General features: G+C 37.5%; 3 protein-coding genes across 4 annotated transcripts in view; all 3 read left to right on the top strand.

Annotated features, from left to right (window-relative positions):
* Window positions 1–1,379, top strand: part of lhfpl6 (LHFPL tetraspan subfamily member 6) — a 28,172-nt gene extending 26,793 nt beyond the window's left edge. The window contains exon 4 of the mRNA XM_079600618.1: window positions 566–1,379. Coding sequence (XP_079456744.1) covers window positions 566–684 — 119 coding nt within the window. The 3' untranslated portion in view covers window positions 685–1,379. The remainder of the gene's footprint in view (window positions 1–565) is intronic.
* A 2,669-nt stretch (window positions 1,380–4,048) lies between these two features.
* On the top strand, window positions 4,049–8,578 carry LOC306991995 (cytoskeleton-associated protein 2). 2 transcript variants are annotated; one of them, XM_079600347.1, is made up of 7 exons: window positions 4,049–4,202; window positions 5,006–5,075; window positions 5,216–6,000; window positions 6,549–6,882; window positions 6,991–7,051; window positions 7,180–7,492; window positions 7,602–8,578. In XM_079600347.1, exons 2-7 carry the CDS (start codon window positions 5,043–5,045, stop codon window positions 7,888–7,890), a joined length of 1,815 nt encoding a protein of 604 aa, XP_079456473.1. In that variant the 5' UTR covers window positions 4,049–4,202; window positions 5,006–5,042; the 3' UTR covers window positions 7,891–8,578. The 2 variants fall into 2 exon arrangements, with proteins under 2 accessions (XP_079456473.1, XP_079456472.1); XM_079600346.1 differs by having other exon boundaries at window positions 4,052–4,289.
* Window positions 8,579–9,020: 442 nt separating this feature from the next.
* On the top strand, window positions 9,021–12,963 carry thap12a (THAP domain containing 12a). The gene is made up of 5 exons (XM_079600129.1): window positions 9,021–9,296; window positions 9,824–9,944; window positions 10,275–10,355; window positions 10,503–10,542; window positions 10,685–12,963. Exons 1-5 carry the CDS (start codon window positions 9,208–9,210, stop codon window positions 12,580–12,582), a joined length of 2,229 nt encoding a protein of 742 aa, XP_079456255.1. The 5' UTR covers window positions 9,021–9,207; the 3' UTR covers window positions 12,583–12,963.
* Window positions 12,964–13,345: the final 382 nt, after the last annotated feature.

Raw genomic sequence — 13,345 nt, 5'->3', positions numbered from 1 at the left:
CAAGAATTTATTAAATTGTTCAAAAGAGACAGTAAGACATTTATAATGTTCAAATAAATGCTGTTCTTTTGACCTTTTTTTCCACAAAAATATTAAGCAGCACAAATGTTTTCAACATTGATAATAATAATAAATGTTTCTTGAGCACCAAATCCTCATATTAAAATGATTTCAGAAGGATCATGCGACACGGAAGACTTAAGAAATGATGCTGAAAATTCTGCTTTGATCACAGAAATAAATTACATTTAAAAATGTATTAAAATAGAACTTTTTATAGAACAAGAACAGTTATTTTAAATTGTAATACCTTTTGACAATATTACTGTTTTTACTGTATTATAGATAAATGCAGCCTGATAAATGTATCTTACAACCCCAAATATTTCAAAATTAGATTTTGCATATTATATATATATATATATATATATAAATTTCCACAAATATAACAAATTATTAAAGTAAAAGAATTCTGTACCATGGTTGAAATACATTAAAACAAATTTATTTTTTGTTTAAAAATAGGTAGGCCAACTTTTGAACATGTGGTTTATGCTTCTTCCAGGTTCTTGTGAGATCGGATGGGCTTATTACTGCACCGGGGCTGGGGCTGTGCTGGCCATGCTGTTGTGCACGTGGATGGCATGTTTCGCAGGGAAGAAACAGAAACACTACCCTTACTAAACGTGTGGAAGACAAAACAACAGGAGAGGAAACTATGAACACCACATATACGGGCATGACTTTCATTCCAAGATTCAGAGAGCTTGTACATCCAGTCCGCTTCCCTAACACTTATCATATACAAGGAGACATGACTGAACATTTGACCTTTCCACGGCAGTTCCCTCTAGAGATTTTTTTCTGTGACTGACCTTTGACCGGCATTGGAATTTTTTTTGCATTTGAAATTATCAAAAAGGAATATGTCAAATGACCTATTGACTTTTGACCTTTTTAGTTGAAAAGGACTTACTGTATTACTCTCATTTATCTGTTGTGTTTGTGTAAGAACAGTATTCTTGGTGGCTTAAGTTGTTGCGTTTTGTGATATTATAATAACATATTCTATATTATGCATTCAATCAAATCCTGTTATTGACTTAAATGTCTCCGCTGCAACAATATACATCTCAAACAGACTGTGTTTTTGCCAATTGTATGTTTCCCAATATATTGTCTGATATCTTTGTCTGTTATTTACAACTTTTATATATCACATGCATAAATGTCCATTATATTTCACTTTATTTGTAAATAAATACTGTGATTTAAACTCGGTTGTTGAGCATAAATCATTCATGTTGGTGCATTTGTGTTTTTAATGCCTTTTATTTTAACCTTAAACAGAGACTCAGTAAACGTCATTTCTTATCTGCATGATCTGTGTATTTTTAACCTGCAAGTATCTTTCTCTTTTCGAATGATGGATTGCCTAGTGTTAATTTCCGACAGGGAGATGCAGTGCTGTAGAATTCGCCGCTGGAATGTGAAACTGCAGAGATCCACACTGCAGGAAGATGTAAAAGCTGATCAGAAGTTATTGACGATCTGCTGTTCCCATTTAGCACCATCAGCAAACCGTCACACACACACACACACACACGCTGCAGTCAGCTGTTGTTTTAGGAATGCATATGCCTGCTTGAATAAGATGAACTGTTATTGATAATCACAGCATTTCATCAAACCTCCCCCTGGTTTAACACTTGACTGAGTGGAGGAAAGGTTCAAACAGTTTCCTCCTTGATTAAGCTGAACCTGTCAGTGAGAAGAACAGGCCAGTGGTGGAGAGCTACAGTGAATGTAAGGCAACAGAAAATCAATGTCACACATGGTGGAGTTTTGACAAACGTATCACTTTGTTCAGCGAAGACGAGCAGAATCTGGCTGACTTCAGGGAAAACAAGCTGTCTATATGTATTAAGCTCATCTCATCACTGCTCTGTGATTTCTTCTTACCTTAATAGTTTTGTTGGACACTTTACTAGTCTCTCACTATATGGTCCATGTCCCATTGCTCCTACATCTGTATTATCAGGTATGTCTTTGAATAAGATGGTCGGGTGCTTTGGTCAGATATTTCATTCACAACACTGTTTTTGACTGGTGTGTTATCGAAATCTGACGCCAATCTAAATCCATTCAACTTTGAGGAGCGCAAGCATTTAAAGCAGCCGATGACAAAACCATAATCAGCAGAACGTTATCGTGTGCTGGTGTAGACACTAATTTTTATCGTTCTAGTATCTTAATGGTTATCGTTCTTAGTGTGAATGGATCTTAATGAACTTATCTGAGGTCATTTCACAACAATCGATAACTGGAAGGCTGGAATACTTAAAATATGTTCACATTTTAACATACTAGGCAGCAGGCAACATACACTTTGTGAAATGTTACAGAGAAAAACTAGGCATCATAAATGACTGAGGATCACAAACTACCAGACATTCAAGTTTTTCTGAACACAACAAACTCATGCAAAAACGTGTGCCTTTGTTGCTAGGAGATGCAACATATAGTCTTAGTCATAGTATTCATAGTCTGAAGCTAAAGAATCAGATTCTGTGCCCAATGCACACACCACTACTTATCGGCAAGATCGGTCAACTCCAACTGCCCAATATCAGCAGCTAGCTATTTTCGGCAACTAGCATCTTATGTAAATTGGGGCAAAAATGTGGGGGAAAGACATGTTTTCCAGCCTTAAAGTCAGCATTAAAAAGATAGGTGCGATAGTCTTTTGTGATTAGTTGCGATAGTCTTTTGTGATTCCCTATTGTGACGTATATCTGAGTGAAACGGCTTCTCAAACAAGAAAAAAAGGATACATTTTGTTAAAGTAATGATGTCCACATATAATCTTAATAATAGCATGGTGATATTATTTATAACAAATATGGCAATATTCCACACACAAAAAAAGAATGGTCAATTTTGATTTCATGGTGACTTTAAGACTCAAGATGCATTTCATTTGAATCAAAAGAGAGCAAGTCTGCAGTGTGATAGGCATATGTTTAGAGTCAAATGTGACGTTTGAAGGGCTACATAAAGATGTTTCCATTTTGAAAGGTGAGAAACTCTAAACTCTGTTGTATTACAACTTTTTTTCCCTCTTGTAACATCAGGACTAAATAACATTTAAATATTAAATATATATATATATATATATATATATATATATATATATATATATATATAAAGCAGTAAATGTTAGCAGATATTAAGTAGGTCCATGTCCATTTTAAATCTTATTGTGCATAACAGAAAACAATGCTTTTCACGGCCCTTGTTCTCTTAAACTGAATAACCAAAATGTTGATCATGCTTGCTTGGTTGTCCAACCTTCTTTTTGGTATCGAAATGAGTCCAGACACACAATTACATACAAGGTAAATTAGTTGCCCTTCTTTATTTAAAATTAATAAAGGGCATAAATGACCATACATGTGTGACAGACCTCACATAATCATGGAGTCAGCAGAATGTCTCATGAATTATATATTGCATTTATTAAAGTGGAAACCTCGAGGGAAGCAATTTGAGGTCACAGTTGGAGACATAAGCTCCTTATTTACTCATTATCACACACTGAAATGAAGGCATATTTTACAGTCATAGCCTATGTTAAATGGGTTCCTAGTGTAGAGCTGGTTAAGGGCATCAAGAATGTGGAATCTTCTGCCATCTTGTGGCTAAAAATGATTTTTTTATGCCCCATGTGGACAACAAGTAGATATGAACTGTGAATGCGTCCAAACTTTTGAATCGAGTACATTTTGTAGGTATGCAGGTGTGTAGTATTCATATATTCAAAGACATGCTACATCCACCATATTGGATAAGTCATTGTCCTTTCGCGTATGTTATTTAACTAGCAAAAACCATGAACACAATTTACCTCTCATCTTTTTAAACATTTCATTAAACATTAATGTGATAGACTGGAGTTTAGGTCAAGTGGGTTCTTCTTCGTTCGTTCGTGAACAGTTATTAGAGGAATTTTATTTTGGTTCAAAACAGGCAGCACCCAGTTTTCAGAAAAGGGGTGGGGCCGACTCTATTTGTATCACGTGAGCCGAAGCAGCCAATACATTTCGTCGGCTAGAGTGACTCACAAACGGTCATCGCCAATCCGACAGTTCGCCGCGCTGAACTCAAATCTCTGTTTGAAAGATCGTGCTCTATATTTGAATGTAAGGATAAATGCCCTTCAAATTCAATTTTTAATCTGAGATACCTATACTTGTTTTGCCTGACTGATTGAAGAAGCCTCAGATAACGTAAGTAGATGTTGTTTTGTCAACCATTAGCATTGATTTGTGAGTAACGTTATCGTTATTGCCATGATCTTTTTTAAGCGTGTAAGAATAAAAGGGACTCCTTGCTAATTATTTAATAAGTTAACTTAACGTTAGAAACCCGCTGATTATTTTGAGTTAATATGATCAACATTTGTATAGGTATCATATATGTCTGGGTGCAACCACCGCCTGTTTCCATTTTCTAACAAAGTATGGTTTTCTCTTACCTAACGTTAGCATCTAACGTTAGCGTCATCAGATAGAAAAATAGGCTAATCTGTCATGTCAAATATTTGTCATAAAGATTGACAAATCTAGCATTCACTTCAATATTGGATGAATTTAGACTAGTGTATTGCATAATTTATTAAATGCAGGAACCTTTTGGGGTAGTGTCAGCTACTAAAATGCAGAAAAGTCCCAAACAATCATGTATTGTATAACTAATAAAAGTGAAATGAAGAACAAAATGTATAAAATAAAATTAAAAATAAAAGTTGATTTAAAATATTAATAAATAATGTATTCGTATATAAAGCTAGACTAACAGTTTTATACACATAAGTTACTTAGATAGAGAGGGGTGGGGGTCAAAGTGAAAATGTTGCTGTTTTAAAAACTATTAGGCAGGTAAACTTAATATATATTTTCTTGTTTATATTGTTTGACCATTATAACAATGTGATGTTCTGCAGGGAAGATCATCATCTTTGAAGAACTGTCCTTTCCCTGATGCACAGAATGGAGTCCGTGGTGACGAGAAAGGTAACATTGCATTTTGTGAAGCAGACCAACTCTTTCATAGATTTAGAACCTTTATTTCTCACATGTACATGTGTAAAATATGTCTAAGTATGCATGAAATGTAGTTTTCTCAATTTTGCTCTTTTATTACTTTTATTTAGAATAACAAGGAGAACAATAAACCAGTTTGTGGCCCAAAAAAACAAGTCGGCAGTATTGTATCAAAACAAAGAGTGATAACTATATCAGCACCTCTTCAGTCAAAGAATGATCTTAAGGAGGATAACTCTGGAAAACCAGAGAGAGAAAAGGATGTTAGACCGAAGACCAAAACTAATGATGCTGATCCTACTAGGCGCAACACACTAAGCCAGGCCTTCCGTACGCAGCAGACTGTAAGACACCGGAAGCTTGTGGAAGAAGTTCAAAAACCACCTTCTACTGTCTCTGCCATTCAGAAATCCAAACCTGGTATATATAAGGGCCGTGTGGTACAGTCTAAAATAGACTGTTTCAGAAAACCCAGTGGTGATGCGAAGACCACAGAAAAGAAAGTGATTCCAAAACCTGAATTGCCTAAAGTCCGGTCCAAGTCTGTTACTTCCCTGCCGGCGTCCACTAAACCCAGGGTCAACTTATCTAGACCGAAATCTGTTTCTGATGTCCCGCTAAATGCCACTGAAAAACCAGTCCAGAAGTCAGTTTCCCATAATCGGATACTTCAGAAGGTCCCAGGCTCCTTCTTTCAAGCAGGTGCCCCGCGGGTTTGTGTTCCCTCCAGGCCAGCCCCTCTGGCTACAGGGCGCTCGGCCATCAGACCCACCGCTTCAAAGAAGCAAGAGATGGCGAAACCCAAACCAGCCACCACTGAACAGAATGTGCGCAGACCTGTCACAAGTACAATCAGCCAGTACAAAGTGCAAATGAATACCGCTGAAGAGAGAAGGTGAGTCGTATACACTGCCATTAAAAAGTTGGGAACGTAAGATTATTATAATTCAAAAGACAAATAAACTAATACTTTTATTCAGCAAGGATGCATTATATTAATCACACAAGTGACGGTAATATATAAAATTGCAAATAAACCCGGATAAAAATATATCATGGTTTCCAGAAAAATATTAAGCAGCGCAGTTTTAAATGGTGATAATAATAAGTAAATGTGCTTATTCAAACGATTTCTGGAGGGTCATGTGACCCTGAAGACTGGCGAAATGGCTGCTGAAAATTGTAAAATGTTTTGAAATTTTATTTTAAATTGTAATTATTATTTTTTTTGTAGATGTTTATGTAGATGTTGCCTTGGTGTGCATAAGAGACTTCTTTCAAAGAACATTACACCAAACTTTTGAACTGTTTATTTTAGAAACTTCAGTCATATCCTGCATGCAAAACCTGATCAATTATCGCTAGACAAGTGTGACAGTGCACTGATAACAGAGGATATATTAATGTGGTTGCTTAATGTTTCATTGATTTTTCTGCTTTCAGAGCAAAGCTAGCAGAGTGGCTGGCATCTAAGGGAAAGACTCTGAAGAGGCCTCCGGTCTCAGAAAAGTCGGCAACCTTTTCACAAAAACCAGCTCCACAGCCTAAAACTAGAGCCAAAGCCCCAATTGGTGCCAAGTCTAATCCTGCCATCCAAACTGAGGCTGTAAAACCAACCCCTGCATCGCAGACCAACAAACAAACTGATAATATTAAAGTCCCCGACAATAAACCAGTGTATTCTAGCGGAGCAAGCAATATTATGAATACCACACTAGACTTGCTGGACAACAGTGACATGGATCTGCCGGTCGACCCAGAGATAAGGATGGAGTCGGTAAGAACTATAAGAGTCTTATTTGTGTCTCACACACACACACACACACACACACACACACACTCGATCATGTTTATTGTCATTTTATAACTTATCTCTGTTTTGCAGTTGGTGATAAACTTGTGTGATAAACTGGAGGCAATGGAGACACCCTCATCCTGTGAAGATGGTGAGTTTATGTGAATTCTTTATGCAGTAATTGCAAATTAATTCTAGTATAGTATTACTAAAGTAAACCAATTAATAGTCGTGATGTGATTTTCATAAATTGCTCATGTTTTCGCCCATCTTCGACAGGCATAAATGCTGAGAGAGCTGATGCATTGGCAGAGGAAAGTATGGAAGGACAAGTGGAGGAGCACGAAATGGATAAAGTGTTTGAAATTCTGGAAGAGGAAGAACTGGGGTATGAGGAAAGCACAGAGAGCGACATTACACAAGACACTAAGAAGGCTGGCATAAAGATTGAGGGTGATGATCAGGAACCTAAGGAGAAAAAGGCATTTGAGAGTGAAGATGACAGTGATGATGAGATGAGGAGTGCCAGTCCAGAGATGGCAGGGGCTTCCATTGTGAAATACAATGTGAAAACGACACCATATCTGCAAAGGTGAGTTTGGGATAATTAGAATGATTATTAAAACTTTATAGTTATTGGTGTGAACGGACCTTTATGATGTTTAAATATTAATTTGTTTTTTTTCTTCATTCCCTTTTAGTGTGAAAAAGAGAATCGATTGCGAAACCGCACCAGCCAGTGGCTCGCGACGCAAAAGCACCATCAAAGACCTAAAGTTTCTGACGCCTGTGCGACGATCAACACGAATCCAGCGTGCGTCCTCTCGTCTGCCAGGTATGCTGAACGACCATGACACTTGTGTCTCCTCATTGGCTGAGCTGGTGCAGATGGACGATACAGATGCGAGTGCTTACATCTACAGAAAAAACCCGGCCCTACTCGAAGACCTTCCTGATCAGCCTGTAGACTTTGCAAAAGTATGCAGTTAAACAATATAAGCTGATACAACACTAATGTCACTTTCAAATTGGACATTTATAGCATACATAACACCTACATTTGAAGTATTCTATGTGACACTATTAAAAATGCTTTATTTTAATATTTAAGTGTTTGTTGCATTTGGCTGCTACATGGAGTAATCTTTTAACTGCAATGGCTTAAGTTTAATGACAATAATTTGATTTATAGCCACTATTGTGAAAATATGCTATCCTAACATAAGACTCGTGCAGTGTGTATATATAAAGAGCTATTTCTGTATTTTGTTGCATTTTAACTCCACACTCCTTTTGTTGGGGAGAAAGTTGAAACGGTTGGTAAAAGTAGGATTTGTTTCATTGTTGGTCTGTTTTGGGCAGTATCAAAAAAATGATCACACCGAAGATTGTGTTGCCTTTCACTTATGTACTTTCTCTTTGTAAGATGTTTAAGATGCTGCAATTGTTATTTGTTCAGTTGTTCATTTTCTCACTTTTAAATGTGTAATTGTTATTTGAACGTACACTAAAGTCATTTATCGTTTTAATAAACTAAACTTTGTTCAAATGAGGATTTAATTCAACCCACACTGACCATGTCTTTTTAAAGGCAAGATGAGCATTCAGCTGTATTTTAACCATTATTTTGATCAATGTACTATGACCTAAAACATCCTAATAAAGAATATTTCATTGTAAATAAAAAAAAAACTCTGTGTCATTATTAACATACTAGAAATATTGTTTTTTAAATTATCATGCATGTACTAAAGGGTTTATTTGTTCACAATGACAAATGTAGTTTATTCACTCACTCACTCACTGTCATGTTGGCTTCTTTACCAATAGAGATGTTGTGCAGAATGACAGTTCCAGTCACCATTCACGTTTATTGGGAGATGCAAGGAAATTAAATGGTGACTGGACTTTTTCTTTTTAAAGTCATATAATAAAATGATTTTTTTCCTTTTTGGGATAGCGGTTACTTTATAAATTGCCCATAAAAATATTTTTTCGAATCTATGATTTATTCAGGTTTCTCCCATAGACAGTAGGTTCCTCCCTAACTGCCGCCAATTTCTTCCCGTAGGCGCACGCTGATTGGCTAAGAATTTGAACTCGCGTTGCGAGAGCAAAGCATTGTGGGACTGAGACGAACTCCAACGCGCTTCTCCTCCAGGCCACACAAAGCACTAGAGTGCAGATCAATTTACCGCTTTATTAGTCTCTAAAACTAAAATTTTAAAACTTTCTGAACGGCATATCATAACAGTGAGTCAGATGAACTGGATTCGGTATTAAGATTCGACTCAGAGTGAACGCACGATGCCTAATTTCTGCGCGGCGCTGAACTGCTCCAGGAACAGCACTCACTCGGTGCTGGCGTTCTTCAGGTTTCCACGGGACCCTGAGAGGTATTATACACGTTTTCCTCATCTATCTTACTCTTTGTTAGCCATACGGTAGGATTTCGCGTTTAACTTTCATTTAACTTCATTTATTTACCAGTACAGACGATGCAGAGCTGTCCTGAGCTAGTTAGCTTGCTTAAAGATCATATGCAACTAATATTTTAAATAGTGCTTGTATAACTTACTACACTAAGTATTATTACAGAACTGGGAGTTATTCAACAGACAGCCCAGTTTTACTCAGCATTTCTATTGTTCTTATTGGATAGGGAAGTCTATGTGTTAGCCCAACTGGCTGTTACAACACAGATTGAATGTACTCATCTGTCATATAAAGTTACTGTACATGAACTTTATTGATCTCAGTGTGAATGTTGTGTATAAGCAGCCAGGCACAATCATCATTGTGTAATACAGTAAAAACAAAAATAGGCACTATATCATAGTATTACACAAATAAAATATTACGTTTACATCATTGTATTTAATAACTGCTATGATGCTCCTTTCATGTCATATTTATTCCCTAGATGTAAGAAGTGGGTGGAAAACTGCAGTCGCTCAGACCTGAAGGACAAAACGCCTGACCATCTGAACAAATACCACAGACTGTGTGCAAGGCACTTTGAACCTAACTTGATCACCAAAACCGTAAGTTATGAATTCATGCTCGGTATGTAATTATTGTTTTCTAATGTACTTAAAATTATACTTTAAAATTAGTTTTAAAACCTTTAAAATTACATGAATTGCTATATGTATAATGGAAAGGGTATGTTTCAGGTGCTGTTACACTTAAAATGTAATATTTTTCAAAATCTAAAATTCCCCAAAAAATGCATTTATAGTAATTATACAAGTATAGATTAGTATAGCATGTACAACTATTGGACGCTACAACTTGACATCACAACTTCCCATCCATAAATAGCATGCGATTACTAACATATTGCATTGCACATTATTGTGATTATTACCCAGAGCCCTTTCAGGACTGTACTGAAGGATACTGCGGTACCAACCATATTTGACAATCCTTCCTTCAAACGGTCAAATAATGAGGTAATAGTTGCTCAGTATGTTTTAATCTATGTTGATAGTGTACTGTATTATGCCTGTCTCTTTACATTTCAAAGTAAAGTTGAAAGTCAATTATGTCTAAATACTGAATGTGAGTGTTTACTAAAAACATACCAAATTCTTTAACAGACTGAAAATAAGGATGCCCCTGAAGCGAAGAAGAGTAAATGTGAGTTGCTTTTGTGGTTTGTTTGTCTTTGTTTTATGATTCAGAACTATCTAGGCATTGCAATATAATTTTTCTCACATATTTACATGGCTCTCTTGCAAAATCTGCAATTATTTATTGAATATTGTTTTTACATATTCAGCGGACTCCCAAAGCGAGGAAACTAAAGATAATAGTGAGACAACAACCAAAGAGATCAGTGCGAGCAAAAATGGTGATGGGGTTGACAGCAGCCCTCAGGTCATTGATGAGGAAACGCTGAATAAAGAGTATCTCAAGTCTCTGTTTGATGTTGTCGTGATGATGGGCACCCAGAACATCCCTCTGCATGGGCACTCTGACAAAGAACCCAGAAGCAAAAGCTTCACTCCCAGCAACTTCCAGGCGCTGTTGGAGTACCGGATCAACGCAGGCGACGAATTCCTCAGAAAGAAGTTTGAGGGGTCGCCTGTAAACCTTGAGTACTGCTCCTCCACTCAATTGCAGCAGATGCTGGAAGTGATGGAAAAGTGCATTCGTGAAGAGCTTTTGGCTGATGTTAAAGTAGGACACTTCTTCTCTTTGGTTGTAGACAACCTGGTTGAGATAGGCAGAGAGAGCCATCTCCCATTGTTTGTACGTTTTGTGGACAAGACCAACAGCCTCCGGGAGGAATTCGTCGGGTTCCTGCTCTTCGAAGGTGATGTGGAGGCTATCACCGAGAGACTTGTTGCTGAAGTGACCGAAAAATGTGGCCTAGACATGCAGTATTGCAGAGGACAGGCGTATTTGTGTTCTGGTGTGTCCGCCACGAAGGTCAAAGCGGTGGTGGCCAGAATAGCTGAGCTACACCCACTAGCTGTTCTCACCCCTTGCTCCAATTGCTCCTTGAACATCTGCCTGGCAAACACAATGACGTTCACTGGAGTGCATCTCGTCATGTCTACCCTGAAAAAGCTGGATGCATTTTTCAGTAAATCGCCCTTGTTGCAAAATCAGCTGGAAAGTGCTATTTCGATCTACTACCAGGGAAATGAAGAGAAAGCCAATGTCCTCAAGGAGGCGTGTTCCTTGAAATGGACCGAGCAGCATGATACATTTGAAGTAGCTGTTGACCTCCTGGAGTCTCTCCTGCTTTGCATGGATAGCGTCCATGACAACGAAGATCACAAATGGAACGATGAAGTGGCGCACAACGCCTTCATCATATCTGAGGCACTGGCCGATTTTGAATTCGTCATGACGTTAGTGGTGCTGAAAAACGCCCTTTCTTTCTCCAGAGCCTTTGGTAAGAATCTGCAAGGGCAAACGAATGAGGTCTTCTTCGCATCTAACAGTCTAACTGCTGTTCTGCATTCTCTGAACGAGGTTTACGATAATATCGAGGTTTACCATGAGTTCTGGTTCGAGGAGGCTGTCAACCTGGCTGCAGCCCTTGAAATCCCGGTGAAAGTTCCCAGGCTGTACTTCAGAAAACGACCAACGTCTGGTGAGGAAATCCAACCTGAAATCTACTATAAAGAGCAAGTCACCCTTCCTGTGGTCACCCATGTGATTAAGGAGCTCGCTGACCTATTCTCTGAAAATCATTTGAAGGCCTTGAAGTCCTTGTCACTTGTCCCTGCCATCATGGGACAGTTGAAATTCAACACCACAGAGGAGACCAGTGCAGACATTTATAAAGATGACCTGCTGAACCCGGACACCTTTCCTGCCGAGTTGCACTGCTGGAAGATCAAATGGAAGCATGGCGGTAAAGATGTTGTATTGCCATCGACCATCTACGAGACACTTCAGCTGTCCGATGTGAAGTTCTTCCCCAATGTGTGTGCTCTCCTGAAAGTCCTGTACAATCTGCCGGTCTTTGCTCTAACAAATGAGAATGGCAGCACTGCGAAACAACGACTGACAACATACCTGGAAGATACACCCATGCATCACAGAAACAAAAGTATGGCCCTGTTCTATATTAACTCTGGCATTAAGCATGATTTGGACAACATGGTGGAGACATACTTGAAAATGTATCCAGATAGTGAGCCATCGGAGAAACGTGACTGATCGTAGGGAGCAGTACAGTCTTCTTTATGGCAGTATGATGACTCTGCTTTTCAATCAGCAGTTTGTAATTTTGCAGCTATAGTTTTGTTACTTTTGCTCTTCATGTACAGCCATCCAAGATTACCAGGACTCAATCCTTTTTTTATAGTCCTACTGTTTCATTTAACATTGTATATATACATGTACCCCCAATTTGGATTGATTTGAAAACATTAAAAATATATTTTCCTGTCCAGCTCCATGAATGTGTCTTGAATGTGTTTTTCAGAATTAAAAACATTTCTGCAAAAATAGAAACATCTTATGTTTTCTGTTCTTCATCTTTGGTATAATTTTATATTAAATCAATTTGGACTGTCAAATAAATTATGATTTCCTTTGAACACTGTATTATTACATTACATTCTAAATTACATTTAGAAATACGCATTACATTAACGGTTATGCATTGCATTTTCAATTATTATGTCATACACATAAACACGTCTTTTGTATGCATATTGCATTTACCAAAGATTTATATTGCCATATCACAAAGCTTGGTTATTTTACTGGTACATTATTTATTAATCCTGAGGCCTTTGATTACAGCTTCAAGATGCCATATTAAATCATTTATTCACACATTTAAGTTCAGCTAAGTAAGCATGTTATACTTCTAGAAAAACTAGTTCAAATCCTTTTACTGAACAAACCGCATGCCTTTTCTAAAATGTTTCAAAAACATTAAATCACTTAATTAAAACACTCCAAAGTAGAATAG

This window comes from Phoxinus phoxinus (genome assembly GCF_949152265.1).
Source record: "Phoxinus phoxinus genome assembly, chromosome: 23".
Lineage (NCBI taxonomy): Eukaryota > Metazoa > Chordata > Actinopteri > Cypriniformes > Leuciscidae > Phoxinus > Phoxinus phoxinus.
The sequence above is the reverse complement of the archived record's forward strand: the minus strand, read 5'-3'. Positions and strand labels throughout refer to the sequence as shown.

Excerpts from the sequence above, each read along its gene's own strand:
- LOC306991995 (XM_079600347.1), top strand. The coding sequence starts at position 5,043 with ATGCACAGAATGGAGTCCGTGGTGACGAGAAAG. Across the intron at positions 6,001-6,548 it reads AATACCGCTGAAGAGAGAAG|AGCAAAGCTAGCAGAGTGGC; the intron begins GTGAGTCGTATA and ends TTCTGCTTTCAG. Across the intron at positions 7,493-7,601 it reads ACGACACCATATCTGCAAAG|TGTGAAAAAGAGAATCGATT; the intron begins GTGAGTTTGGGA and ends ATTCCCTTTTAG.
- thap12a (XM_079600129.1), top strand. The coding sequence starts at position 9,208 with ATGCCTAATTTCTGCGCGGCGCTGAACTGCTCCAGGAACAGCACTCAC. Across the intron at positions 10,356-10,502 it reads TCAAACGGTCAAATAATGAG|ACTGAAAATAAGGATGCCCC; the intron begins GTAATAGTTGCT and ends ATTCTTTAACAG. Across the intron at positions 10,543-10,684 it reads TGAAGCGAAGAAGAGTAAAT|CGGACTCCCAAAGCGAGGAA; the intron begins GTGAGTTGCTTT and ends TTACATATTCAG.